Here is a 21,226-nt window from a genome sequence, read left to right as displayed (position 1 = left end):
TCTGGTATCTGCCTGGGTCTGTTCTCTTGTGTAAATCTCAACAGTAGCATCACTGACCCTAGCGGCCAGAGCTGGGCAGAGGGGGACACATGCGGCTAGTGGACTGCAGGGGTTCAAGACTGCCCCACGTGCTGAGATGAGAATGGGCTATGGGGGTCAGCAGACCAGGTCACCAAAGCGCCTGCAAGGGAAATGGAGGTGTGGTCAACAGGTAGAAAAAGAAAACTTGATGGGGGGTGGGAGTGTCCCTGAAGCCACAGGGAGATCCTCAAGAAATGTCGGATACCCCAGAGAGCTCTGTTTCTCTGGGGACCCTGACTGGTACAGGCTGCAAAGAAGAGATGGAGAACACCCACTAGGAAGGAAAATCGAGGTCTTCGTGAAGCTTGAGGGCTTCCCTGGGGCTTGAGGGAAATTAAGAGAAAAGAAAGGTAAGTGGTACGGAGGAGAGATTTAAAAGCAGATTAGGGTCACTAAGGAGGCAGAAGGGAGGAGATCCAGGGATGGATGGAGGGCACAGCCTTGGGCCTGGAGAGAGAGATTCTTCTAGGGAGGTGGGAGGGAAGGGAGAAGGATAGACGTGTGGGTGGGAAGCAGGAGGTAGAAGGAGTTAGTGTCTGATGGCTTCCATCATTTCTGCAAAATAGAAAGTGAGGCTATCTAATCAGCTAATAATTATTGGGGTCTATCTGCATTATTTTATTGAATCTCCACAACCCTGTGACATAGGTCCCATCGTCATCCTCAGAGAAGCCGGGAGTCTTGTTCAGGGGCACAGTTTCTAGGTGGCTCACCTGAGCTCTGAACCCAGCTTCTGTGACAGGGCTGTGTTCACTATCTGCCTTAGCTGTCTGCTGGGAAGGCAGGTGGAGGAAGTGGAGGGCGGGGTCTTCAGGGAAGAGGTGAAATCGCGCAGAATGTGTGGGAATGGGCAGGAGAGCTACCGGAGGAGATGTGGGATTGCCGGGAAGTTCTGAGAGTGATGGATATGGAAACCTTGGATTGACACGTGGTGACGGCTCACACAGTGCCGACCACGGGGTCGTCACTTATAAATACTTGTTCTTTTCCTCTTGCCTTCCTCCTCCAGATGCCCCCCACTGCTCTGTGCTCCAGGAGACAATGGGGTTTGGCCCAAGAGGTCCTGGATTCTGTCATGTGGTAGCATCGACACCACCATCGTCATAACAACAGCAAGAGCATCTGCTTCATGCCTCTCTCAGGCACTGTTTGGACTACTTTGGGTCCAAAATAGCATTTATTTAATCCTCACAATACTCCGAAGTATCTGCTTTTTGTAGAGGAGGAAACAGACTTAGGCAGGTAAACTAACCCATCTGAAGTCATATAACCATGTGATATGGGGTGGGAGGTCTGGGTAGGACCCAGGCAATCGAGGTCCGGGGTCCAAGTGTCCAAATACTTTACTACACTGCCTTTCAGTGCATGCCGGGGTGAAAATCAAACATCTTTAGGCTTAGGCAGACATTCTCCACTTATTTTCAGACCCCAACATTCCCTATTATTTATAACCCAAATGTCCACATGCATATTCTGGGCTGATTACTTGGAGGCATCTGAATTTGCATCTTCTGGATAAAACCAAATGTTTTGTTCACACCCATCTGGAAGAGTGACTGAATATAGATGGGTCTTGCTTTGTGTAAACCTAATACTTAAGCAGCTATTAAGACTAATTTTTCACGCATTGCTTATTCAATATGTCTCATTATTTTATTGCTCCATCTCATCTATGAAGAACCAAATGAAGAAGAATTACAAACAAAAACCTGCCTTAAAAAAATTAAACAACAAAACCAACCCTGCACTTTACATAAAGGCTCACTTTGGGGAACTTTAAAAAGTGAAGAATTTTCCAAGTTACTTCCAGGCAACTGAGAAAAATGGTGGTCATCTAAATCAAAAAAAAAAAAATGCAGATTAACAAGAAGAACAAATAAAACTATAGAAAGCCCAGGCCTGCAGCATAACCAAAACAGAATGCTATAAACTTTAAATTATGTGTAAGTAGAAAAACAAGCACGACACCCAGGCAGAGCTGTTTCTCATGCTTTTGCTGCAAGCCTTTGTGGAGAGCAGGACTGTATGGAAAAGAGAAGAGAGGGGCAGGGAGCAGCCCAATATTGATCTGAAGTCACTGCTGGCAAGAGAAAGTCCGTCTTAAATATGAACAAACTGAAAAAGGATCCTGATATGTCAGTGCACAGACTACAGGAAAGGGGTATGAAACTCTTAAATTCCCTAAATACCAAAAGAAATGGGAAAAAATAGTAAGGAAAACATCACACAGGGGCATCTGGGTGGCTCATTCGGTTAAGCATCTGCCTTGAGCTCAGGTCATGATCCCTGGGTCCTGGGATCCACCCCTGCATCTGGCTCCCTGCTCATTGGGGAACCTGTTTCTCCCTCTCCTTCTGCCCCCACCCCCACTCATGCTCTCTCTCTCTTTCCCTCTGCTGCTCCCCCTGCTTGTGCTCTCTCTCTCTCTGTCAAATAAATAAATAAAATCTTAAAAAGAAAACACCACACAGTGAAAGAAATAGCCGAGTATATCTTATAACCCGTAACAGTTACGTAAGACATGACAGACGTAAGACCAAGAATATAAGTCATAGAGATATATGTGAATGAGTATAACTAACCTATTAAAAGAGAAACGTTTCAAATGGGCTTGCAAGGCAAGACCCAATTCTCTGGTATACAAGAGTTGGAAAGGGTAAAACACAGGGATGGCTCAAAGTATACCAGGCAAATGGAAAAAGGACGAAAGTAGGGGTTGTAAGCCTAGTATCAGGTCTGAGTGCCAGTCAAGCTATAAAATACTAAAAGTGACAAAGAAGACATTTTAAAGGCTAAAATCACAATTTGCAATGTAGATAATAGTTCTGAACAAGTATATACCAAATTACACAGCAACTACCTTTATGTAGCAGAAACTACAGGAAATGCAAGGAAAAATAGATAGAAGGACACTAAGAATAGAAAGCTTTAAGACACACCACTCAGGGCAAAACAGGTCAAGTAGACAGAGTCAGTAAGCATACAGAAGGCAGAGACGACATAATCAAGGCACATCTTATGATTATATACAGAACTTTATACCCTAATCCCCTTTCTCCTAAAATGTCCATGGAACATTCAGAACACCTGATCAAATATGAGGACATCAAGAGAGCATCAGTAAATTCCATGAGGTAGAAATATTACACACAGTGCGATCATATTAGAAATGAATGACAAAATAAAAACAGAATGGCCCTTCCACTTAGAAATTAAAAGAAAACAACTATTAAAAAACTTCTTGGTGAAAGAAGAAATTCATACCCAAATTAATATTAATTTCTAATAAACAATCAAACATTAATTGTTATAAGCTATGGGATCCGCTTAGAGCAGTTATTGGAAGACATTTCCCAACCTTAAGCACTTATATCAATAATAATAATAAAATGAAAATAAATGAATTGGATTCCCAACTCTAAAGCTAGAAATGAACAAACAAGTTAAACAAGGGGAATCACAAGGAGGGTGACGGTGAAGGCAAAAGCAGTAATGAAGGATGCCGAAAACAGAAAACGAGATGTAATGATGCGTCTTTCAAAAAAAATTAACAAAACATACAAAACCTCCAGTGAACCTAACCAAGAGCACAAGGGAGCAAGTCCATGTGGAGTCTGAGCTCGTGACTAAGCAGAGTGGGTAATATACTTACGCACACAGAAAGGGGTCTTGCCCGACCAGAGGTGATCCTGCTGGCAGATGCGCACGGACATGCCGATCAGGCGGAACCCAGCGTCGCACTGGTATACCACGCTGCCCCGGTAGCTGTAGTTCTCCCCATTGACGTTTCCATTGACGATGGGCTCGGGTGTCCCACAGTGCCCAGCTTTGGTGGGAGATGAGGAAAGAGTGCAAATCAAAGAGGAGCTCATATAAGAGGAGAGGGGACGGTGAGGAAAAGGACCAAGGACCCAGCCACCCATCGTTCCCCCCCCCCCCCCGCCCCGAGAGTAGCCATCCAGGAACAGCTTCAGGAGTCCTAGACATGATTCAAGTGGCAAGCCCAAATCCCAAGGTTGAATCCCCAAAGGCCACCCATCTCTGGGCTGTAGTTTCTGTGTCTGTCCGCAGGTTGGAAATGATCACTGTCACCTCCCTGCCTCTGGGATTGTCTCCTTTTTTTTTTTTCATCAACCAGCATTGATGGAGCATCTACTGCGTGGAGGGCACCTCGGTCTACATTAAGGCCATCAAAGCCCAGTGGAATTGAAAATAACTATGCACAAACAGGTGGTTTGGCTAAATCCATCCTTCCTTCTCCTTGAGTGGCAGGAGACACAGAGAGTTTAACCTAGGTGAGTTACTCTATTAAATGGGGTTTGGGTAGAGTATATTCCTAGCATTTCCACTGGCATTCTTGGCTCTCTCTGGAAATAACTCATGACTGTATCCCTAAAAAAGGCCTGGGACAGTGGAAGGGCAGCACTGTTCACTATGGAACAGACCATCCAATCTATGCTGTTAGGTCTCTGTAGCTGGGACCCTCCTTTGGACTTGGGGATCCGAGAAAGAAGTGAGAGGAGAGAATACCTTAGAATCTAAGGTTTGGTAGGGAATGGATTGGCCATGGGGGAAATGATAACTCTCTTTGTAAGCCAGGTTGTTTTTGTGCTTTTGTCATTTGCTTATTTTATACATATATATGTGTATGTACATATATATACATATGTATGTATGTGTATATATGTATGTATATATGTGTATTACATATATAGGCATATGTATGTCTATATGTACACGCATATATGTTTATATGTATGTTTATATGTATGTATACATTCCTTCTATACATATGTATACGTATGTGTGTATATATATATAAATAAAACTTTGTCTCATCAGACCTGAAGTTCTTCTCATCTTCTTGGGTGCCCCAAGAGAAGCAAGTTCAGGGTCTTAGTCATGGTGGATGCCCAAGAGCTGGTGTTTGGATTAAGCATTTTATGCTATAGGTAAAATGATGCTTTTAAAGACTGGGATCCAGCTTTAGAAAGCTCTAACTTGTCTTATGGAGGGAAAAATGGGCAGGATAGGTCTGGGGAGGTCACTCACCAAGGCAGCGAACTTCGGAGCCACTCCAGAGCCCATTGGCCATGCACTCCCGCACCCTGGAGCCCACCAGTGTGTAGCCAGAATTGCAGGAGAAGATGGCCGTCGCCCCATAGACAGACAGTGTTCCAATTCGGTGCCCGCTGGGCGGGATGGGGAGCTCTCCACAGGAGATGACTAAAATGATCACAAAGTGCTCAGTGAAAAGCCAACCCCAAGAGGAGGGACATGTGCTGCTTCTGAGCAGTAAGAATAATGACAAAAATAAGACCTGTTTAAGTTTATTGGGACTCATGAGCAGAATGTGGGGGCATGGGAGTGACCTGCATGGTGTTACACTGGAGCAGTGACTCTCAACTGAAGTATTGCCAAAAGGACCCAAGGAGCTTCTAAAATGCTCGGGCTGTACTCTGGATCTATGATCCACAATCTCTTGAGATAAGGCCCAGGCATATGCATTTTTAAGAAAAGTTCCTCAGGCGGTTCAGATGGTACTCTGGTTAGGAACCACTACACTAGAGGTGGAGATTCTGTGGTGCCCTGGGTGTCCAACTGAGTCCCTTGTCCTTTCTGCTGAGAGCAGCCCTACCCTCCCACTCCTTCCCAACAGAGCACTGCATATAGCCACTGGCTGGTGTGGGAGGTGAGGCCCAATGGCCAAGGCTGCACTCAAGTGTGAGAGCCTTCATTGTGATGAAGCTGTTACATGCTCATGGCTTCTGCTCTGCCACACACATGGTTATATTCCATGGTGGGGTCTAAACTTGGATGTATAAAGACAATAGTGACTTGAATCATAGATGTAGGTAAGATATCACTTCTTCTCCCATCCAGTCTCAAAATTTCCACTCCTCACTGACAAGTTATTCTCTTCTACCCCATTACAAACACCCACCTCCTCTATCACATCCTTACTGATTAAGTCAATATCATGAGTATATCCCATTGTAGCAGGTGCTGTGATGGGCCACTCACACCCCCATTTAGGATGGGAGGATTTTTTCCCCAGCTGTTGGCAAACAACTCTCAGCTGCTCACCCTCTTCAGACTGCTTTAGCTGAAGAGTCCTCCCATCTAGATCATGCTTCTTCCTGGGGTATCCTGTACCCAATGTTTGGTCAATGTGTAGGTATAAAGGCCTCTAGCCCCAACTTGTGGCAGTTCTGAAGGACCATCCCAGCTTCAGAGCTCCCTGTGGGGTCAGTGGAGGGCCACACTGATATTGTATCAGAGGTCAACTGTGCCATCTTCCCAGTACTGCCTCCTCACTTTCCCTTACACAGAGGCGGAGATCTTAAGGGTACTCCCTAATAAACCTCTGTCTCAGAGGTGCTTCCCAGGAACCCTGACCTTAGAAACTATCTTGAAGAAACAAACAAAAACAATAATACAGAAGGAGAGGCAGACACTTAGGTGCCTACCCCTTGTGCTCTACCCATTCCTTCTATATACGCTCTCATTACAGGTCTTGTCACACCCCATTATCATTGCTTCCTTATTTTGTCTGCCTCTCCAGCAGACTATAAGCTTCTTTGGGGCAGGAACCACAGCCTTTTATCTTCATACTGCTATAATACCTGGCATGAATGTTGAACACGTGAATGAGTGGATACTCACTTGGACAAAGGCAACTTTTTAATAAGATGGTAAGACGCTGAGAAGTACTTCCTTAAAGGAAGTACCAGCTCCTGATTTTAGGTGAGTGTTCAAAAAGAGGTACACTGCCATCCCTGGTGATACCCCTCTCTCTCCTTCCCCATGTATGGTATAGTTCAAGTGGAAGGCACTGTGCCAAACATGCCCACCCTCCCCTACTGGGCTTACTTTGGCAGGTGGGCATAGAGTTCCCGAGGCTCCATTTGCCATTGGCCTGACAGCGGATGACCCTTTGGCCAGTGTAGTAGTAGCCAGGGTCGCAGATGAGCATCAGCTGGGCCTGGAACTGGTACTGTGTCTCAAAGATGAGCCTCCATCGGCCGTGTTCCACGCTGATGCTGCTGACATCAGGACAGGTCACAGCTGGGGAGACAAGGAGCAGCGAGGAGGAGTAATTAATTAATTAATTATGGAAGACACTAGAGGTGGAGATTCCAGAACTGGGAAGAGTCCAGAACTGGGGACTGGGAGACTGTAATTCAGTAATAAGAATCTTGAGTCGCCAGGCAGGTTTGTTAAATGAATGAAGTGGGCTGGGAATGGGGTGGGGGGGGACAAAACAAACTGGGGTGGGCAGATCCACCAAAAAGAAAAGAAAAGAAAAGAAGGAAGGAAGGAAGGAAGGAAGGAAGGAAGGAAGGAAGGAAGGAAGGAAGGAAGGAGAAAGAAAGAAAGAAAGAAAGAAAGAAAGAAAGAAAGAAAGAAAGAAAGAAAAGAAAGAAAAGAGAAAAAAGGGGAGGTGGTAATCAGTGCTGATTGTTAGATGTGAACCTTGTAATTTCTCTTTAGTCAGATCTTTATTTTTCAAGAGAATCCAGAAATATGGATTTTTTTATGTAAACTCTCCCAATTTTAAAATGTTGGGAGGCAATTCAGAAATTTCATAAAGCATACCATAGGCCAAAGAAACAAAACAAAACAAATCAAAAGTACAAAACCCTGTATCTTCGAACTCAATATGGCCCCGTAGGCTCCAAGTTTGTGACTCCGGCCTTAAAGCTGAACTGAACCTCTGTCATTTTAGAGGTTTTTTTTTTTTTTCCAACTAACATCATTTTTTTTTTCTTTAAATTCAATTAGCCAACATATAATACATCATTAGTTTCAGATGTAGAGTTCAGTAATTCATCAGTTGCATATAAAACATTTTAGAGTTTTGTGATCAAAGGACATTCGCACAAATGTTCTGGTAGTTTTTCCTTCTAAAAGGAACTTATTCCTAAGTTCTGTGATGGTTTATGGAAACATCTCAGGGTGCAATGGTCTATCAATGCGTTGAGAGCAATTTCAAATGGGAGCCCAACTTGGTAGATGACACTATCCACCTGTCTGTTTCCCAAATCCCCAACCTCCATGTACCTGCTTTTTTTCTCATTACTGGGTTTTTAGCTCACTCCTTGTAGAAATCTTTTCAGCTACATACCCAGCCCCTCCTTATACCCATCTTCTCTGCCCAAGGACTCACGGACACACTGTGGGGGGACATTGTGGTTGCTCCAAAGGCCTGTCTCCAGACACTCTGCTGTGGCCTCGGCACCTGCCTGGAGGTGGTAGCCTTCGCTGCAGCTGTACACAGCCTTGGTCCCCACTGTGTACTCTTTGCCGAACACCATTCCATTCTTGGGGGCCTCAGGAAGCCCACAAGAAAGAGCTAGCAAAGAGAAAAAAAATATTATGAGCATGTCTGTTTCAAGATGGTATTCTGAGAACATATTTTAATTTTCCTTCTCCCCCAAGGCCCTAATAAAATTATAGTAAAGACTAGTAAAGTGGAAAAGCCTCATAACAATAAACAAAATGGGCGGATCAGCAGCAGAGGAGATTTCAAAAAAAACTTTGGAAGATGGAATGCAGATTGAAGTGTGTTGATAGATTAAGTGGAGCCGAGAAGCTGCAGCTTAAAGTATACGAGGGAGCTATAGTGTGAGACCAGTTCTCCTCCATCCTTTCCCACAAATACAGTGTAGAGGCATTCATGCATCTATTCCCCAAATAACATAGAGAGGGTTTTCTTTCCCATTTAAGGAAAAAAAAAAAAAAAGGAACTCCCTTGAGAGAATCAGGGCTGCTCAGGTGTGAGATGGCATCCCAAAGTAAAGCTCTTCTAATTCTAGGATTTAAGAGCTCTCAGCCTAAAGGCTGCCCCTCTGCCTGCTCATCTGTGCTACATACTCAACTCAACTTCTTATTCACGTGGGAGACCTAGTGGGCAAAGATACCTGTATATAATCACAACAAAGGTAACCCACATCTGCTCCCTGGAAAAATCAGCCTTGCCTTTGCTTTAAAATAGGATTAATCAGAGATCACTGTACATATGAAGAAAACCAGTAACATGAAAGACATAAACAAAGATAAGATTAAAAATAGACAAAAATAGAAATAAAGTTCTCTTTTAGGAAACAGAGCTAACCCAGGAAATAGAAGATACATAAGCTTTAAACTTTTGATTAGTAATATCTTGAGAAAGTCAGGGGGACATATTATATTCATAAAATGAGAACAGAGGGCTTTCAAAAAAGAACAACAACAACAACAGAACAAGAAAAAGCTCTCTTAAGAGCTCTTAAAAATATGATTGCTAACATAAGTATTAGATAGAAGGGCTGGAGATTTAAAAGTAAAGGGAATTTCCCAGAATAGAGACCAAAAAGACAGAAACTGAAAATGAGAAAAAAGGACTGAAAACACAGGAGGTCAACATCCAGGAGGTCCAACACCCAACAGGTTAGAGTTCCAGAAAGACAGAAGAGAGATCACAGATGAGCATTTCCCAGAGCTGGAAAGACACAGATCTTCAGATTGAAAGGGAGCCAAAGGGATGCAGAGAGAACCATTCTTAGATACATCATCATGGAATTTCAGAAGATGAAAGACAAGTTCCTACAAGTTCCCAGAGAGAGAGAAAAAATAGGACATTCCTGTGAAGGAATGAGAATCAGACTGGCATCACACGTCCAATCAGCAGCAATGGATGTCCAAAGATAATGGAACAAATTTCTGAAGGAAGTGATCGGTAACCTAGAATTTTATCTGGTCAACCTACCAAGCATATATGAGGGCAAAAGTAAAGATATTTTCAGACATTTAAAGACTCAGGGAATTTCCTTTTCATGAACCCTTTATGAGGAATTTACTCAAGGCTATGGTCCATCAAAAAGGGGGTAAAAACCAAGAAAGGGTAGGATATGGGATATAAAAAATATAAAAAATGGTAGTGCTAACACAGGAGTATAAAGAAAAGGAATTTCAAGGTGACAGCTCAGGAGACACAGGTATGCAGCACATGGCCATGGTCATTATAAGGAGTAGGGTCAACACTATGTTTATTGGAGGAACACACATTACTTAGGCAGGAGTAGCTCGTGTTGTCTTTGAAAGAAATTAATACTTACAAACCGTGTTTGCCCTTTGACAGTTCAGGAGCTAGTACAGATAGAGGGGAATTAATCAGGTTTCCCACTGTTGTCCCTCATCCACCCCCACCTCTGCAACTTGTCTAGAGCTCAGACCTCCCTCATTCAGAGCCAGCTCAAGCAGATGAAGTCCCCATCCACATTGGCCAACAACGGTCCTCCATGCTACTGGAACTCAGAAGAGACACAGGGCCAGGGCTTTATTATGATATAGGGAAGGATAGACTCGTCAGAGGGAAATGGATTGGGATATCAAGATGGAAGAAGGTTTTAAAGACTGGAAAATGGAAGGAATGAGTAAATAAGGAGGAACTGAGGAGAAAATGTGGAATGAAGAAATGAGGAGTATTTGAATATGATGCTCTTTTAGTGCCTAAACAGCAAAGCTGTAAGCTCCTTTGGTGGTACTAGGGTAGTCAAATTGTGATCAATGAACTGCCTTGCTTCCTTGGATTTTTTTTGAAGAAATACTTAGATCCCTACTGGTATTTTGCATGAGGAGTCAGTCAATCTGGAGACAGCAGGTGAAGGAAGTGGACAGCAGACTGTTCTCATCGCTCTTGGCCCAGCTCTTCCCGTGTGGATAACTAAGAGGAGAGAGGATACCTTCCCAGCCCGAAACACTAAAAGCCTGTCTCCTGATCTCCATGCCATAAGAGTCCCCAAACCCCAAGGTAAAAGGGGCACTTTCTGTGGGTAGGAGAGGAGGGGGCAGAATCCAAGTATTTGAAGGTGGTGGTGGAATGAGATTTCTGAGGGAGAGAATATGTAGCAAAAGAATGGGCTGGGGAAGTAGAGAGAAAGCATTAGAAGGCATAGGATCTCTAATGAGATACATTTGTTGGTGGAAAGTCATGGTTTGGAAGAAGCAATATGGAAATGGGAGAATGCCGGGACTTTCGTGGCCCTGGGTTATGGGGACCCTCTACTTGAAAGGGCCCCAGCATTCATGTTCTTAGAGGAGAGCCAGTCTCTGTGGAGGAAGGAAGTGAAGACAGTCTTCTGGGTAGTGACCAAGGGTGTATGCTGGCTGGCCACGGAACCGGGATTCCAGAGAGCTCAGGGGGAATGGCCGAGTGGAATGGCATCAGTGGTAAGCTTGGGGCTGGGTCTGGGTACAAATTAGTATGGGGATGAGTACAAAGAAGCCTAGAGGGGCTTAGTTTTGGGAAGTTACAAAAGAAAACAGAGATGAGAGGCATGGTGGTTTCCAGCTGGAGCTTTGGAAGAAAGACTTGTCTGTGTTGATACAGTTAGAGACACAGAGACCAAAGCCAAATGACATTTGCCATTTGTGATCAGTCTGTTCTCTGGGACCTATTCGTAGGGCATCAAACAGAATGCTAATGACACATTGTTTGAGGACGCTTAGGCAGAGGCGAGAAGGTTGTGAGGGTCAGAGATGACAGACGTCACCACACTAGGAATCAAAGAACAAGAAAATCAAACATCAGTGTGATTTCTTGCTTTTGTCTGTATCATGAGCAAAGTTTTCCTTTTCTTTTTTTTAAAAAGTACACAATGTTGTGAATGTGGGAGAAAAGATGACTTTCACATGCTGGTGGAAGTTAAGTGAAGACAAATGTCCTGGAGGGCAGTGAGTGTCAAGAGCTGTAGACTTTGCATAGGTTATGGTTCAACAATCTCATTTCTGGGAATTTATTTTAAGAAATAAATGTGGATGTTCATAATGATGGAATTATAAGGATTTTAATAGCAGCACTGTTTACAGTAGCAAAAAATAGAGAAATTCTAATGACCAACAATAGGACGATACTTAAGTACGTGACAGTTTTTCCATAATGGTATGCAACTACTGGAAATAGTGATGAGGAAGTGTATTTAATTATGTGACAGATGTTAAGAAAATATTAAGAGCTTTGTACACCGAGGATGCCATTTTTGTAAACAATATATAAAAGATCAAAGGAAATGTGTTGAAATGTTACCCAGTGATCTCAGTTGATGGGATTATAGGTCATTTTTCTTCTGCCAAGTTTTTATTTAAATTCCAGTTGGTTAACATACAGTGTAATATTAGTTTCAGGTGTAGGATGTACTGATTCATCACTGACATGCAACACCCTGTGCTCATCACATCTGCCCTCCTTAATCCCCATCAACCATTTAACCCACCCCCCTCTCCCGCCCCACCCCCCTCCCCTCCAGCAACCCTTTGCATTATCTATAGTTTTTTTTCCCCTCAGATCTCTAGTCTGAATTATGTTACTTTAAGGGAAAACAAATCCCATCAATTATGAAAGGCAATGCATGCAAACACCTGGTAGAGATCACGGGCTTTGATTGCGGGCAATGAGTATGGTGAGCCTCTGTTGCTTCCTAGTGCCCTCTGCCCCTCGCCTCCTCTGACCTAGGGCTTCCGCCAGCCCAAGCTGCTCTGCATATCTTGTGATGTCTCTCCAGTCCGTGGTTCTGCAAATGCTCTTGCTGTTGCCTAGAATGTTTTCTTTGCCAATGCCTGGCCCCAAACCCCACTTGCTCTATGAGCCCGAGCCCAGAAGAGGGGAGCCCTCCCTAGCTGTCTGGGAGGAGGTCCCATCTTACCCCTGGGCTCCCACAACACTGTACTCCTGATACAGCACTCCCTTCCTCTGCCATTTTGCATTTATGTGGCTACATATCCACCTCCCTCCTTGCTCTGAAAACATTGAGACTGTTTTATGCATATGTATATCCCCAGGGCTCGAGATATTATGGATCCTCAATACATGTTTGCTGAAGAATGAATTAATTATCAATGAGGACACCCACATTTGGAAGTGATCAGTCCTGGGACGAACCCAAGATGTGAGGAGGATCCGAGCCACCTGTCACCCCCTTTCCAAGTGCTCCTCACCTTGACAGAGAGGAATGGCCTCGCTCCACAGGTAGTAGCCCTGGGGGTGCCGGGTACAAATGGCCATGCTGTGTCCCACCAAGCGGTAGCCAGTGTTGCAGCCGAAGTGGACGGAGCCTCCGGGCTGGGTGCTGGGCTGGCCCAGAAGGAAGCCATGGAGTGGAGCCCTGGGCAGGCTGCAGTAGGGAGCTGGACGACAAGATGAGGTTCAGGGGACCACATGCAAGCAGGAGGATGTGCGATTTCCTGCATGCCTCCCTCCCCCCCACCCCATTGCCTTGTTTCTGCCACTGCCGGGTCCACTGCTATTTAGGGAGGTCTGAGTGGTTGATACTGAAAAACGGCCGATCAGTGTAGTAAAAGCCAAAGAAAGAAGAGAAAAAGCCATGAAGCACAGGATCCCCTTTGTGGCCCAGACGCAGTGCGGCTTGAGCCCCTGCGCTCAGGCTCTTGAGACCTGTCAGCTCCCAAAGAGGCGCAGGGACTAGACCCCGCCGGGGGGAAGGTGGGGCAGGGGATGGCTGGCTCCACAAGAGTGTGACTGCAGGGGTGTGGACTCTGGGGTCCTGGATCTGACCTTTCCATGTCTGTGACGTGGGACACATCCCTGAAGTTCTTTGAGGTCCCCTTTCCTCCCCTGTGTATTGGGATTGGAAACACCCACCTCAAAGGTTTTTGGACAATTTAAATGGGATTGTGTTTGTAAAACCCCCCAGCCTCGCGCAGGACACCTGGTGCTCAACAAGTGGCCCTTCTCCTTTCTGTTGTAGGGGGTTGGGGGAGAGGGAGCATGGCAATCCAGGACACGCATCCACACTCCTATTTCCCCCTCGGTGTATGGCTTCAACGGATTTCATTCGTTTATTCGACAAACAGACATGGAAGGTCTATTATGTGCCAGGAGGTGTTCTAAATGCCGGGAATACCACAGCGAAGAACACAGGCAAAACTCTCAGCCTCAGGGGGCTGACCCTAAAAGACTCCTGCCAGGGATCCCCAGGGGATGCTCTGTGAGGCCGGGAATGGGGGTGACTGAAGGAACACTCTGAACATGGACTTCTGTTCACTCGAAGAATCCCCGGCTTGGTCTGCCAGGCAGGCATGTGACAGGGGAGGATGAAGACCCCAAGGTGAGATCCTTTGGCCTCCTATTGGGCGATCACATCCCTCTGCTGGTGAATGGTGTTTTAAAGACCTCCCTTCCATGCCAGAGGTGTTTCCTGGCTCCTGCTTTGCCCCCTGCATCGATCTACCTCTGAGTTTACCTCAGTCAGAACAAGAGTCTCAGTTATAAAATATCCTGAGTCATAGTGACGGCTGCGTGGGCAAAGTACACAGGTCTACTATATTTTCATTAAGTTCTAATGGTTTCACCATGTAATGAATCAACTTTCTGTGAATAGGTATTCCAGTTATGACTGACTCATTACCCCCAAACATGATCAGTCTTTTAAAACATCAAGGAAAGGGCAGCTCCTGGTGGTTTTTAGTTCCTAGTGTAGCGACCATCACACTGTTGTATCGCCCCCATGACAGCAGCTGCCGGGAACCCCCTAGAAGCTGCCGGAACCTCCCCGACAGCTGCTATAAGGTTTCTCTTTCATCCCAAGGACACTGAAGCCTGGAGAGGGTGAGTCACTTGTCTAATAATCATTCAGCTAGTTTGTGACAAAGCTGATCACTGCCCCTGGGGGTCGTGAAGCCACCCTTCCCCTCGTGTGCATGGGGGAAAGGGATTTTGGGTTCAGTTTGCAGAGAACATGGACTTTGAGATAGTAAAGGTCTTCTTTCCAGGCGCCCCTCAACCTCATCTCCCAGAACTCCTCGCGGTCTTCAGTAATTCCTCTCTGCCTCCATGCTTGCAGAGCCCAGCCGGTTTGTGGACCTACTCCCCTTCAAAATGGGCACCAGGCTGCTTATCAAGTTTTCTTTCCAACCACAGACAGTTATCCCCACGATGGGAGTTCAGATAAATGCCATTTTTTCCCATCTCCTTACATTTCCAGGCATCTCTCTGTGTTCCTTATAGACTGCGGCCCTGGTCAGCCGCCTGCCTGGCATGGCCCTGGGTCTGCCTCTGCCCGGGAGTTATGGCGGGCAGAACAATAGAGAGGCCCCTAAAATATAGGCCATCCTTTGCTGACTGTCCAACACTTCCCACCTGGAGACCCATGTCTTAGGGCTCCTTAGGTTTAAGGAACTTGTATTAACATTTCAACAGTGCTGGGGATGGGATCACCTTAGAGGCATTATCAGATGATATATAATAAACTTATCCAAAAGACACGATAGGCTGGCAGTAGGAGCAGAGGACAGGGAAGAGCTTAAAGTGGGGAAAGGAGCAGAAGGGGGTAGGTAGAGACCGTCAGGGACACTCGTGCTTCTGTGGTGAGAGAGGTTCAGAGGAGAGAGGCTGCCAGTCCTCGTGGAGGGTCTCCGCCACTGATGGGGATATGGCCCATGGCTTACTTGTGTGTTTGGGGTAAGCAAATTCAGGGGCTCAGGGGCTGTGGCCCTTCTCATGTGTCCTTATGTTTTACTCACCTGAATACCGAATCTTAAAGCCCTTCCGGTTGTAGGCATGGTCAGACGACCAGCGCAGGTACACAGAATTGCTTGAGCTGGTGACAATCAGGGGGGCTGAGTAATTCCCACTGAGGGCTTTCAGCAGAGGACTCTGTCCGGAGGGACCTGGGCAAGAGTACAGGACACAGGGTTACAGACTAGCACAGCTGCAAGAGATCAGGTTCCTTGGTTCAATACCTCGAATGTAACCACCTCCCACTTCTCCTCCTCAAGAGATGACACTCAGCTGAGATGGTCAGGGTCAGTGCAATGGTCTGTAATTCTGTCCTTTCTCTGCATCTCTAGGCACTGCGCTGGGTGCTCTTTCCTCCGGAGCTCTAAAGCAATGCTCCCAGATGTCACTGCCAACCTACAGGAGTTGGCAGGCGAGATGAAATCTATTTGCCATCTTGGGACTTGCCAAGGCCAAACAGCTGGTTAATGAGAGAGCTGGTTTGCAAACTGGGAACTTCTACCTTGCTACCTACTTCTCACATGCATACTAAAAATAGCTCAGTGCTTGTCATATAGAAAAACTTTGTACTGAATGAATATATAGCAATAAAACTATAGTCAAACATCATATCTCAATGTCATACATAACACAGTTCCTCAATATTCCTCCCCAAGGTTCTTCCAGAAAGCCCTCCCTCTTCTTTTTTCCTACCTTTAATGCCTGGGAGTGCATCCTAAGGTGGCTGGTTCAAGGGAGGCAGAGTATAAAGCTCGATAATCCATAACAGGAATTATTACCCTGGAAATAGCCCTGAGTGATGGTTCTGATATCTGCTGAGACAGCTCGTGGAAACTTGGCAAAGTTAATGGACCACATTAAACAAAATAGAACCATCAGAACTGCTGTGACAAACTATGAAGGAAGGGGTCAAAAGGCTCAGAGAAGTGGCATGCCAGAATAGGTCTACCACATCAGACCAGGACACCCACTAGCTGACCATGTCCCTCAGGAGGACCTGGGGGACACTCCATTTCCTAAAGCAACAAGGAACACACTGGTGGAGGGGGTGAGCACCAGCATCATTGACAACCTGAGTAACAGCTGTCCTCTGAAGCCTAAACTGATGGAAGGAGATACTCTCAGAGAACTGGGCTTCCTAGTGTTGATGGGGATGAGAAGATTCTGGAATACAGGGGCCAGGTGGAGGCACTTAACAATCAGAAGTGAGATGCATAATTACTAACATGGGCAGCAAGGTTGGAATGGTAGCTGGGAGGGCCTAACCTGTAGGATCTATGGCGATGTCTCACAGAACGTGATGTTCCTCAGGGCAAGATAGATGGGAAGCCTCTCAATATATGAATATATGAAAAAAATCATGAACATATAGTCAAAACAGTGAGGAAAGCTGACCCCAAAGGAAAGTTTCAACCCCTCACCCAGTTTGGAGACTTGAGCCAGGTTCCATCTTATTCCAGAACACTTTGGCTGAAGGAGAGACTGGGTCCCCATGAAAAAGGACCCAACAAAATGACATCAATTGTATATAGTAGTGATTCTCCCAGTCCCTGCCCAAAAAACCTACTGCTATTTCCTCAGGCAACTGAATAGTGGAGAAAAGGGAATGTCCAGGTATTCCAAAGATTTTGGATACATAGTGTGAATTGATGCTGATACCTGGGTACCCAAAGCGCTATCATGGCCCCTCTGTTAGAATAGAGGTGTCTGAGGGTTGGAGCTGGCAATGAATGGAGTCCTGGCCCAGGTCCATCTCACGGTACCGACTTAACCAAGTGGTAGCCCTTGATTGCAGTAGCTATGCCAGATGTAGTATCTTCATTAGAGCAGATTAACAGCCTTGGTTGCATGAAATGCAGTTATTGATCTAGCAATGCACTCTTTCCAGACCCACCAGAAAGGAGGATCATAAGCAATTTGCATTCACGTGAGATAGACAACAGTATACATTCACAGTCTTGTCCCAGAGCTATGTTAATTCTCCTGCTCACTGTCAGAATATAGTAATGAAAAGATGTGGACCATCTGGACATCCTGCAGAATATAGCATATTGGTTCCCTCTATGAGGACATCGTATTAATTGCCTCTGAAGAGCCAGAAGGGACAATTAGTGTAGAAGCTTTTGTAAGACACATGGCTCCAGAGGGTAAAATTAAGTCCTACAAAGAGGCAGGTGAAATTTCCCCAGTAACTTGAGGACACGCTGAAACATTCTCTCCAAATTAAAGAGGAAGTTAGTGTGCCTTTTCCCTTCTACTACAAGGAAAGAAACGCAATGTTTGGTAGACCCCTTCGAGTTTCAGAGGTGGCATACTCTTCATGTGGGAATACTGCTATGATCCATTTATTGGGTGACATTCAAGGTGCCAGCTTTGAGTGGGCGCTGGAATAAGAAAGGGTTCTGTAGCAGGACTAGGCAGGAACACAAGCATCCCTGCCCCGTGGGCCATACAATTCACCAGCTCCCATGGTATTGAGGTTTCTGTGGTAGAGAAAGATGTTGAATGGAGCCTCTGGGAAGCTCTAGTGGGGGAAGTAATAGCACGAATCCCTAGAGTTTTGAAGCAAATCTGTGCCATCTGCAGCAGGCAACTATTCAACGTTTGACTGACTTACCATCAAAGATCTCAAACTCATCATACTGCCTCTCACTGAGAAAGTACTCCACTGTGAGGGAGATATTGTAGTCAGGCTGCACTCTCACCAGCCAAGAGCAGGTCTGGAACTGGGGATAGCTTCCTGGGTAGCTCTGACTCAGGATCACACCTGTGGAATCTGTCAGAAGCTCATTCGTTGGGCAGTGCACTTGGGAGAAAGAAAGAGAAATACCAGGTACATGGCTTGGAGATGAAATCAGGGCCAACACATTTCCCTGGTACAAAAGACAACCACTGAAACACGAGTATTTGAGCACATTCAAACAAGACCCCAACGCCCATCATTACACTGCTCCATGGCATGAGGTGACCTCAGCTTCTGTGTCAATGTTACTATATTGCCGGGATTCAGGCCTGGCCAGTTGGTTGGCATCGCTTCCTAGCTCAGATATGGGCTTTGGAGTAGCTGAAGATGATACATACAGACAGACAAGAGAAGGCATCCCCAAATCCAAGAGTTATTCTATTAAGCGGGGCTGATTTGTACAAAGAGAGTATTGGGCAGAGGTAAGTACATGGAGTTTTGAGTCAAACACACCTGGATTTATAGCCCACCTCTGTCCCTTACTAGCTGTGTGGTCTTGAATAAATTATTTCCTCTCTGTGCAATGGCTTCTCCACCTCTGATGCAGAAAGATAACACCTGCCTTACAAGGCTATTGTATTATATAACATATTATATCATTGTATATTAATTAACATTATAAAATCTATAATATTATAGGGAATAATATATATAAAGCATGCAAAATAGTGCCTTCATAAACTGTAGAGATGATAATGATAATGATGGTAATTATACCAGGAACAGAAGGAACTAGCAGAGCTTGGCTGTGGCCTGATTAGTAGTATTAAGATAACTAAAGAAAAACATGTCACCCCAAGGAAGACAGTCAATGTAGAACTTGGAAAAGGAGTGGCTGGAGGAGCTAGATTGGGTTTCCTGTGTCTGTCACCAGGGAGGTGAGAGAAGATACTGGTTCCAAGGGGCCCTGAACATCCTGGAGACCAGGGAGGTGCTCTCTCCTGGGGGTACAGGGACCTGTCACTACCTCTCATGTGAAACAAACTTCAGGATGACCTCCCTCCATGTGCTTGGGCTGAGGACACCACAGTAAAGTTCTGAGGACTGAATCAACTTCTTTAGGACCTTGAAAGAGGCCTGGCCCCGGGCAGTAGTGACAAGTATCCCAATCACTACAAATGGAGAAATTGGGATTTTGCTGTATGTGCCTTTAGACAGGCTTCCTGAATGTACTGGATTCTAGGACACTGATAAAGGAGAGTTTCTGGAACTGCTAAGCCAAGGGCTAATCCCCGGATAATAATCTGAGATGTGGCTCTTCTGGGGAAGAGATTTAGCCATGCACTCTCCACCCATCTCCACTGCTTCCCTCAAACCTTCTGCCTTCACAGAAATGGGGCTTGCTAATCAGCACTAAGTCTGGGCTAACAGACAAAAATGCTTGCTGTGCCCCAAATTCACACAACTCATCTCGGATTCCTTTGAGTAGCTTTGCAACACACTTTATTTTTAAAAGTAATCTCTACGCCCAACATGGGGTTCAAACTCACAACCCTGAGATCAAGGGTCGCATGCTCTACCAACTGGCCAGCCAGGTACCCCCTCTTTGAGTAGCTTTGAAAGGTACTAACTAGCTTCTCTAGAGAGTAATTCCTTCTTATTTTGTAAATGGGAAAGAAAAACAAATGGCTTCTTGGAGAAAAACAGCCTTGTTTTTGAAATGCTCCTGATTTCACTAAACTGATACCTACAGGTCCCTGAAGTGTGGTGTGGTGATATTTACATTCCCCTAGGCTGGTACACTCCAGCCCGGATCAGGTCTGCTCTTGAAGTTCTCCCCTTTCCACTTGAAACTCCCCCACTGAGGGGAAATAGGCATGCTTTCTCAAATGAGATTGGTCCACAGGCTTGCCTTTTTGTGCGCAACTTTATCAGATCTGGGCATTAGTGTTTACAAATTTTTCTTTCCCATTACGCTCAAGACGTCTGACCTTTGAAGGTTTAGTAGTATTCTTCCATGAAACCATCTAGTCTTGATGTCTTTGATGGGGTTTCCTCTGATAACATTCTCTATTTCTTTTGAAGAATTAGGAAAGTATAAACTTTCTATCCGCTGGGGTCCATTTTATTATATTATACCTTCTTAGAAAATCATTCATATCATTAATTTTTTGGCATAGATTTGTACAAGATAGTTTCATAATTTAAAATTTTCTCTTGCTTCAATGGTTATATCCCACTTTCCCTTTCTTTTTTTATTTTTTAAAAAGATTTTATTTATTTATTTGACAGAGAGAGACACAGCGAGAGAGGGAACACAAGCAGGGGGAGGGGAAGAGGGAGAAGCAGGCTTCCTGCGGAGCAGGGAGCCCGATGTGGGGCTCGATCCCAGGACCCTGAGATCATGACCTGAGCCGAAGGCAGATGCTTAACGACTGAGCCACCCAGGCGCCCCCCACTTTCCCTTTCTTATTTTTGTATATTCCTGCCTTCCCCCTTTGTTTAACTTATCTAATGGTTTGATTATTTTGCAGCTCTTTGTTCCAGGTACTTCTTTTTATTGATCAGTAAGGCTGTTTTTCTGTTTTATAATTCATTAACTTCTTTTTAAAATTCAAAATTTTTGAGATATAATTTATGTACAATAAATGAACAGATTTTAGGTGTGCAGTTCAATGAGTTTTAGCAAATGTGTATACCTGTGTAACCACCACCATAATCAGGATATAGATTATTTTCATCACTCCAGAAAGTTCTCTCATGTGCCTCTGCAATTAATTAGTATGACCTGCCCCATGCTCCAGGAAGTCACTGATATTATTTCTATAACAACAGATTAGTTTTGATTGTACTAGATTTCATGCAATTGGAATCAGACATGTTATTTTTGTGTCTAGTTTCTTTTGCTAAACATAATGTTTCTAAGAGGCAATCCATGGTATTTT

At 45.0% G+C, this 21,226-nt stretch overlaps 1 protein-coding gene across 1 annotated transcript in view; it reads right to left on the bottom strand.

Annotated features, from left to right (window-relative positions):
- The window catches only part of CSMD2 (CUB and Sushi multiple domains 2), a 590,090-nt gene that overhangs the window by 48,494 nt on the left and 520,370 nt on the right, over positions 1-21,226 (bottom strand). Inside the window, exons 47-53 of the mRNA XM_064589508.1 lie at positions 18,216-18,404; positions 15,604-15,750; positions 13,060-13,248; positions 8,252-8,437; positions 6,955-7,149; positions 5,134-5,307; positions 3,734-3,907 (exon numbers count right to left, since the gene is read on the bottom strand). Of these exons, the coding sequence (XP_064445578.1) occupies positions 3,734-3,907; positions 5,134-5,307; positions 6,955-7,149; positions 8,252-8,437; positions 13,060-13,248; positions 15,604-15,750; positions 18,216-18,404 (1,254 nt within the window). The remainder of the gene's footprint in view (positions 1-3,733; positions 3,908-5,133; positions 5,308-6,954; positions 7,150-8,251; positions 8,438-13,059; positions 13,249-15,603; positions 15,751-18,215; positions 18,405-21,226) is intronic.

Source organism: Mirounga angustirostris, unplaced genomic scaffold, assembly GCF_029215605.1.
Source record: "Mirounga angustirostris isolate CCGP_5_RB_7025 unplaced genomic scaffold, mMirAng1.0.hap1 SCAF_4, whole genome shotgun sequence".
In the NCBI taxonomy this organism is placed as follows: domain Eukaryota; kingdom Metazoa; phylum Chordata; class Mammalia; order Carnivora; family Phocidae; genus Mirounga; species Mirounga angustirostris.
This window is presented reverse-complemented; position numbering and strand designations above follow the sequence as displayed.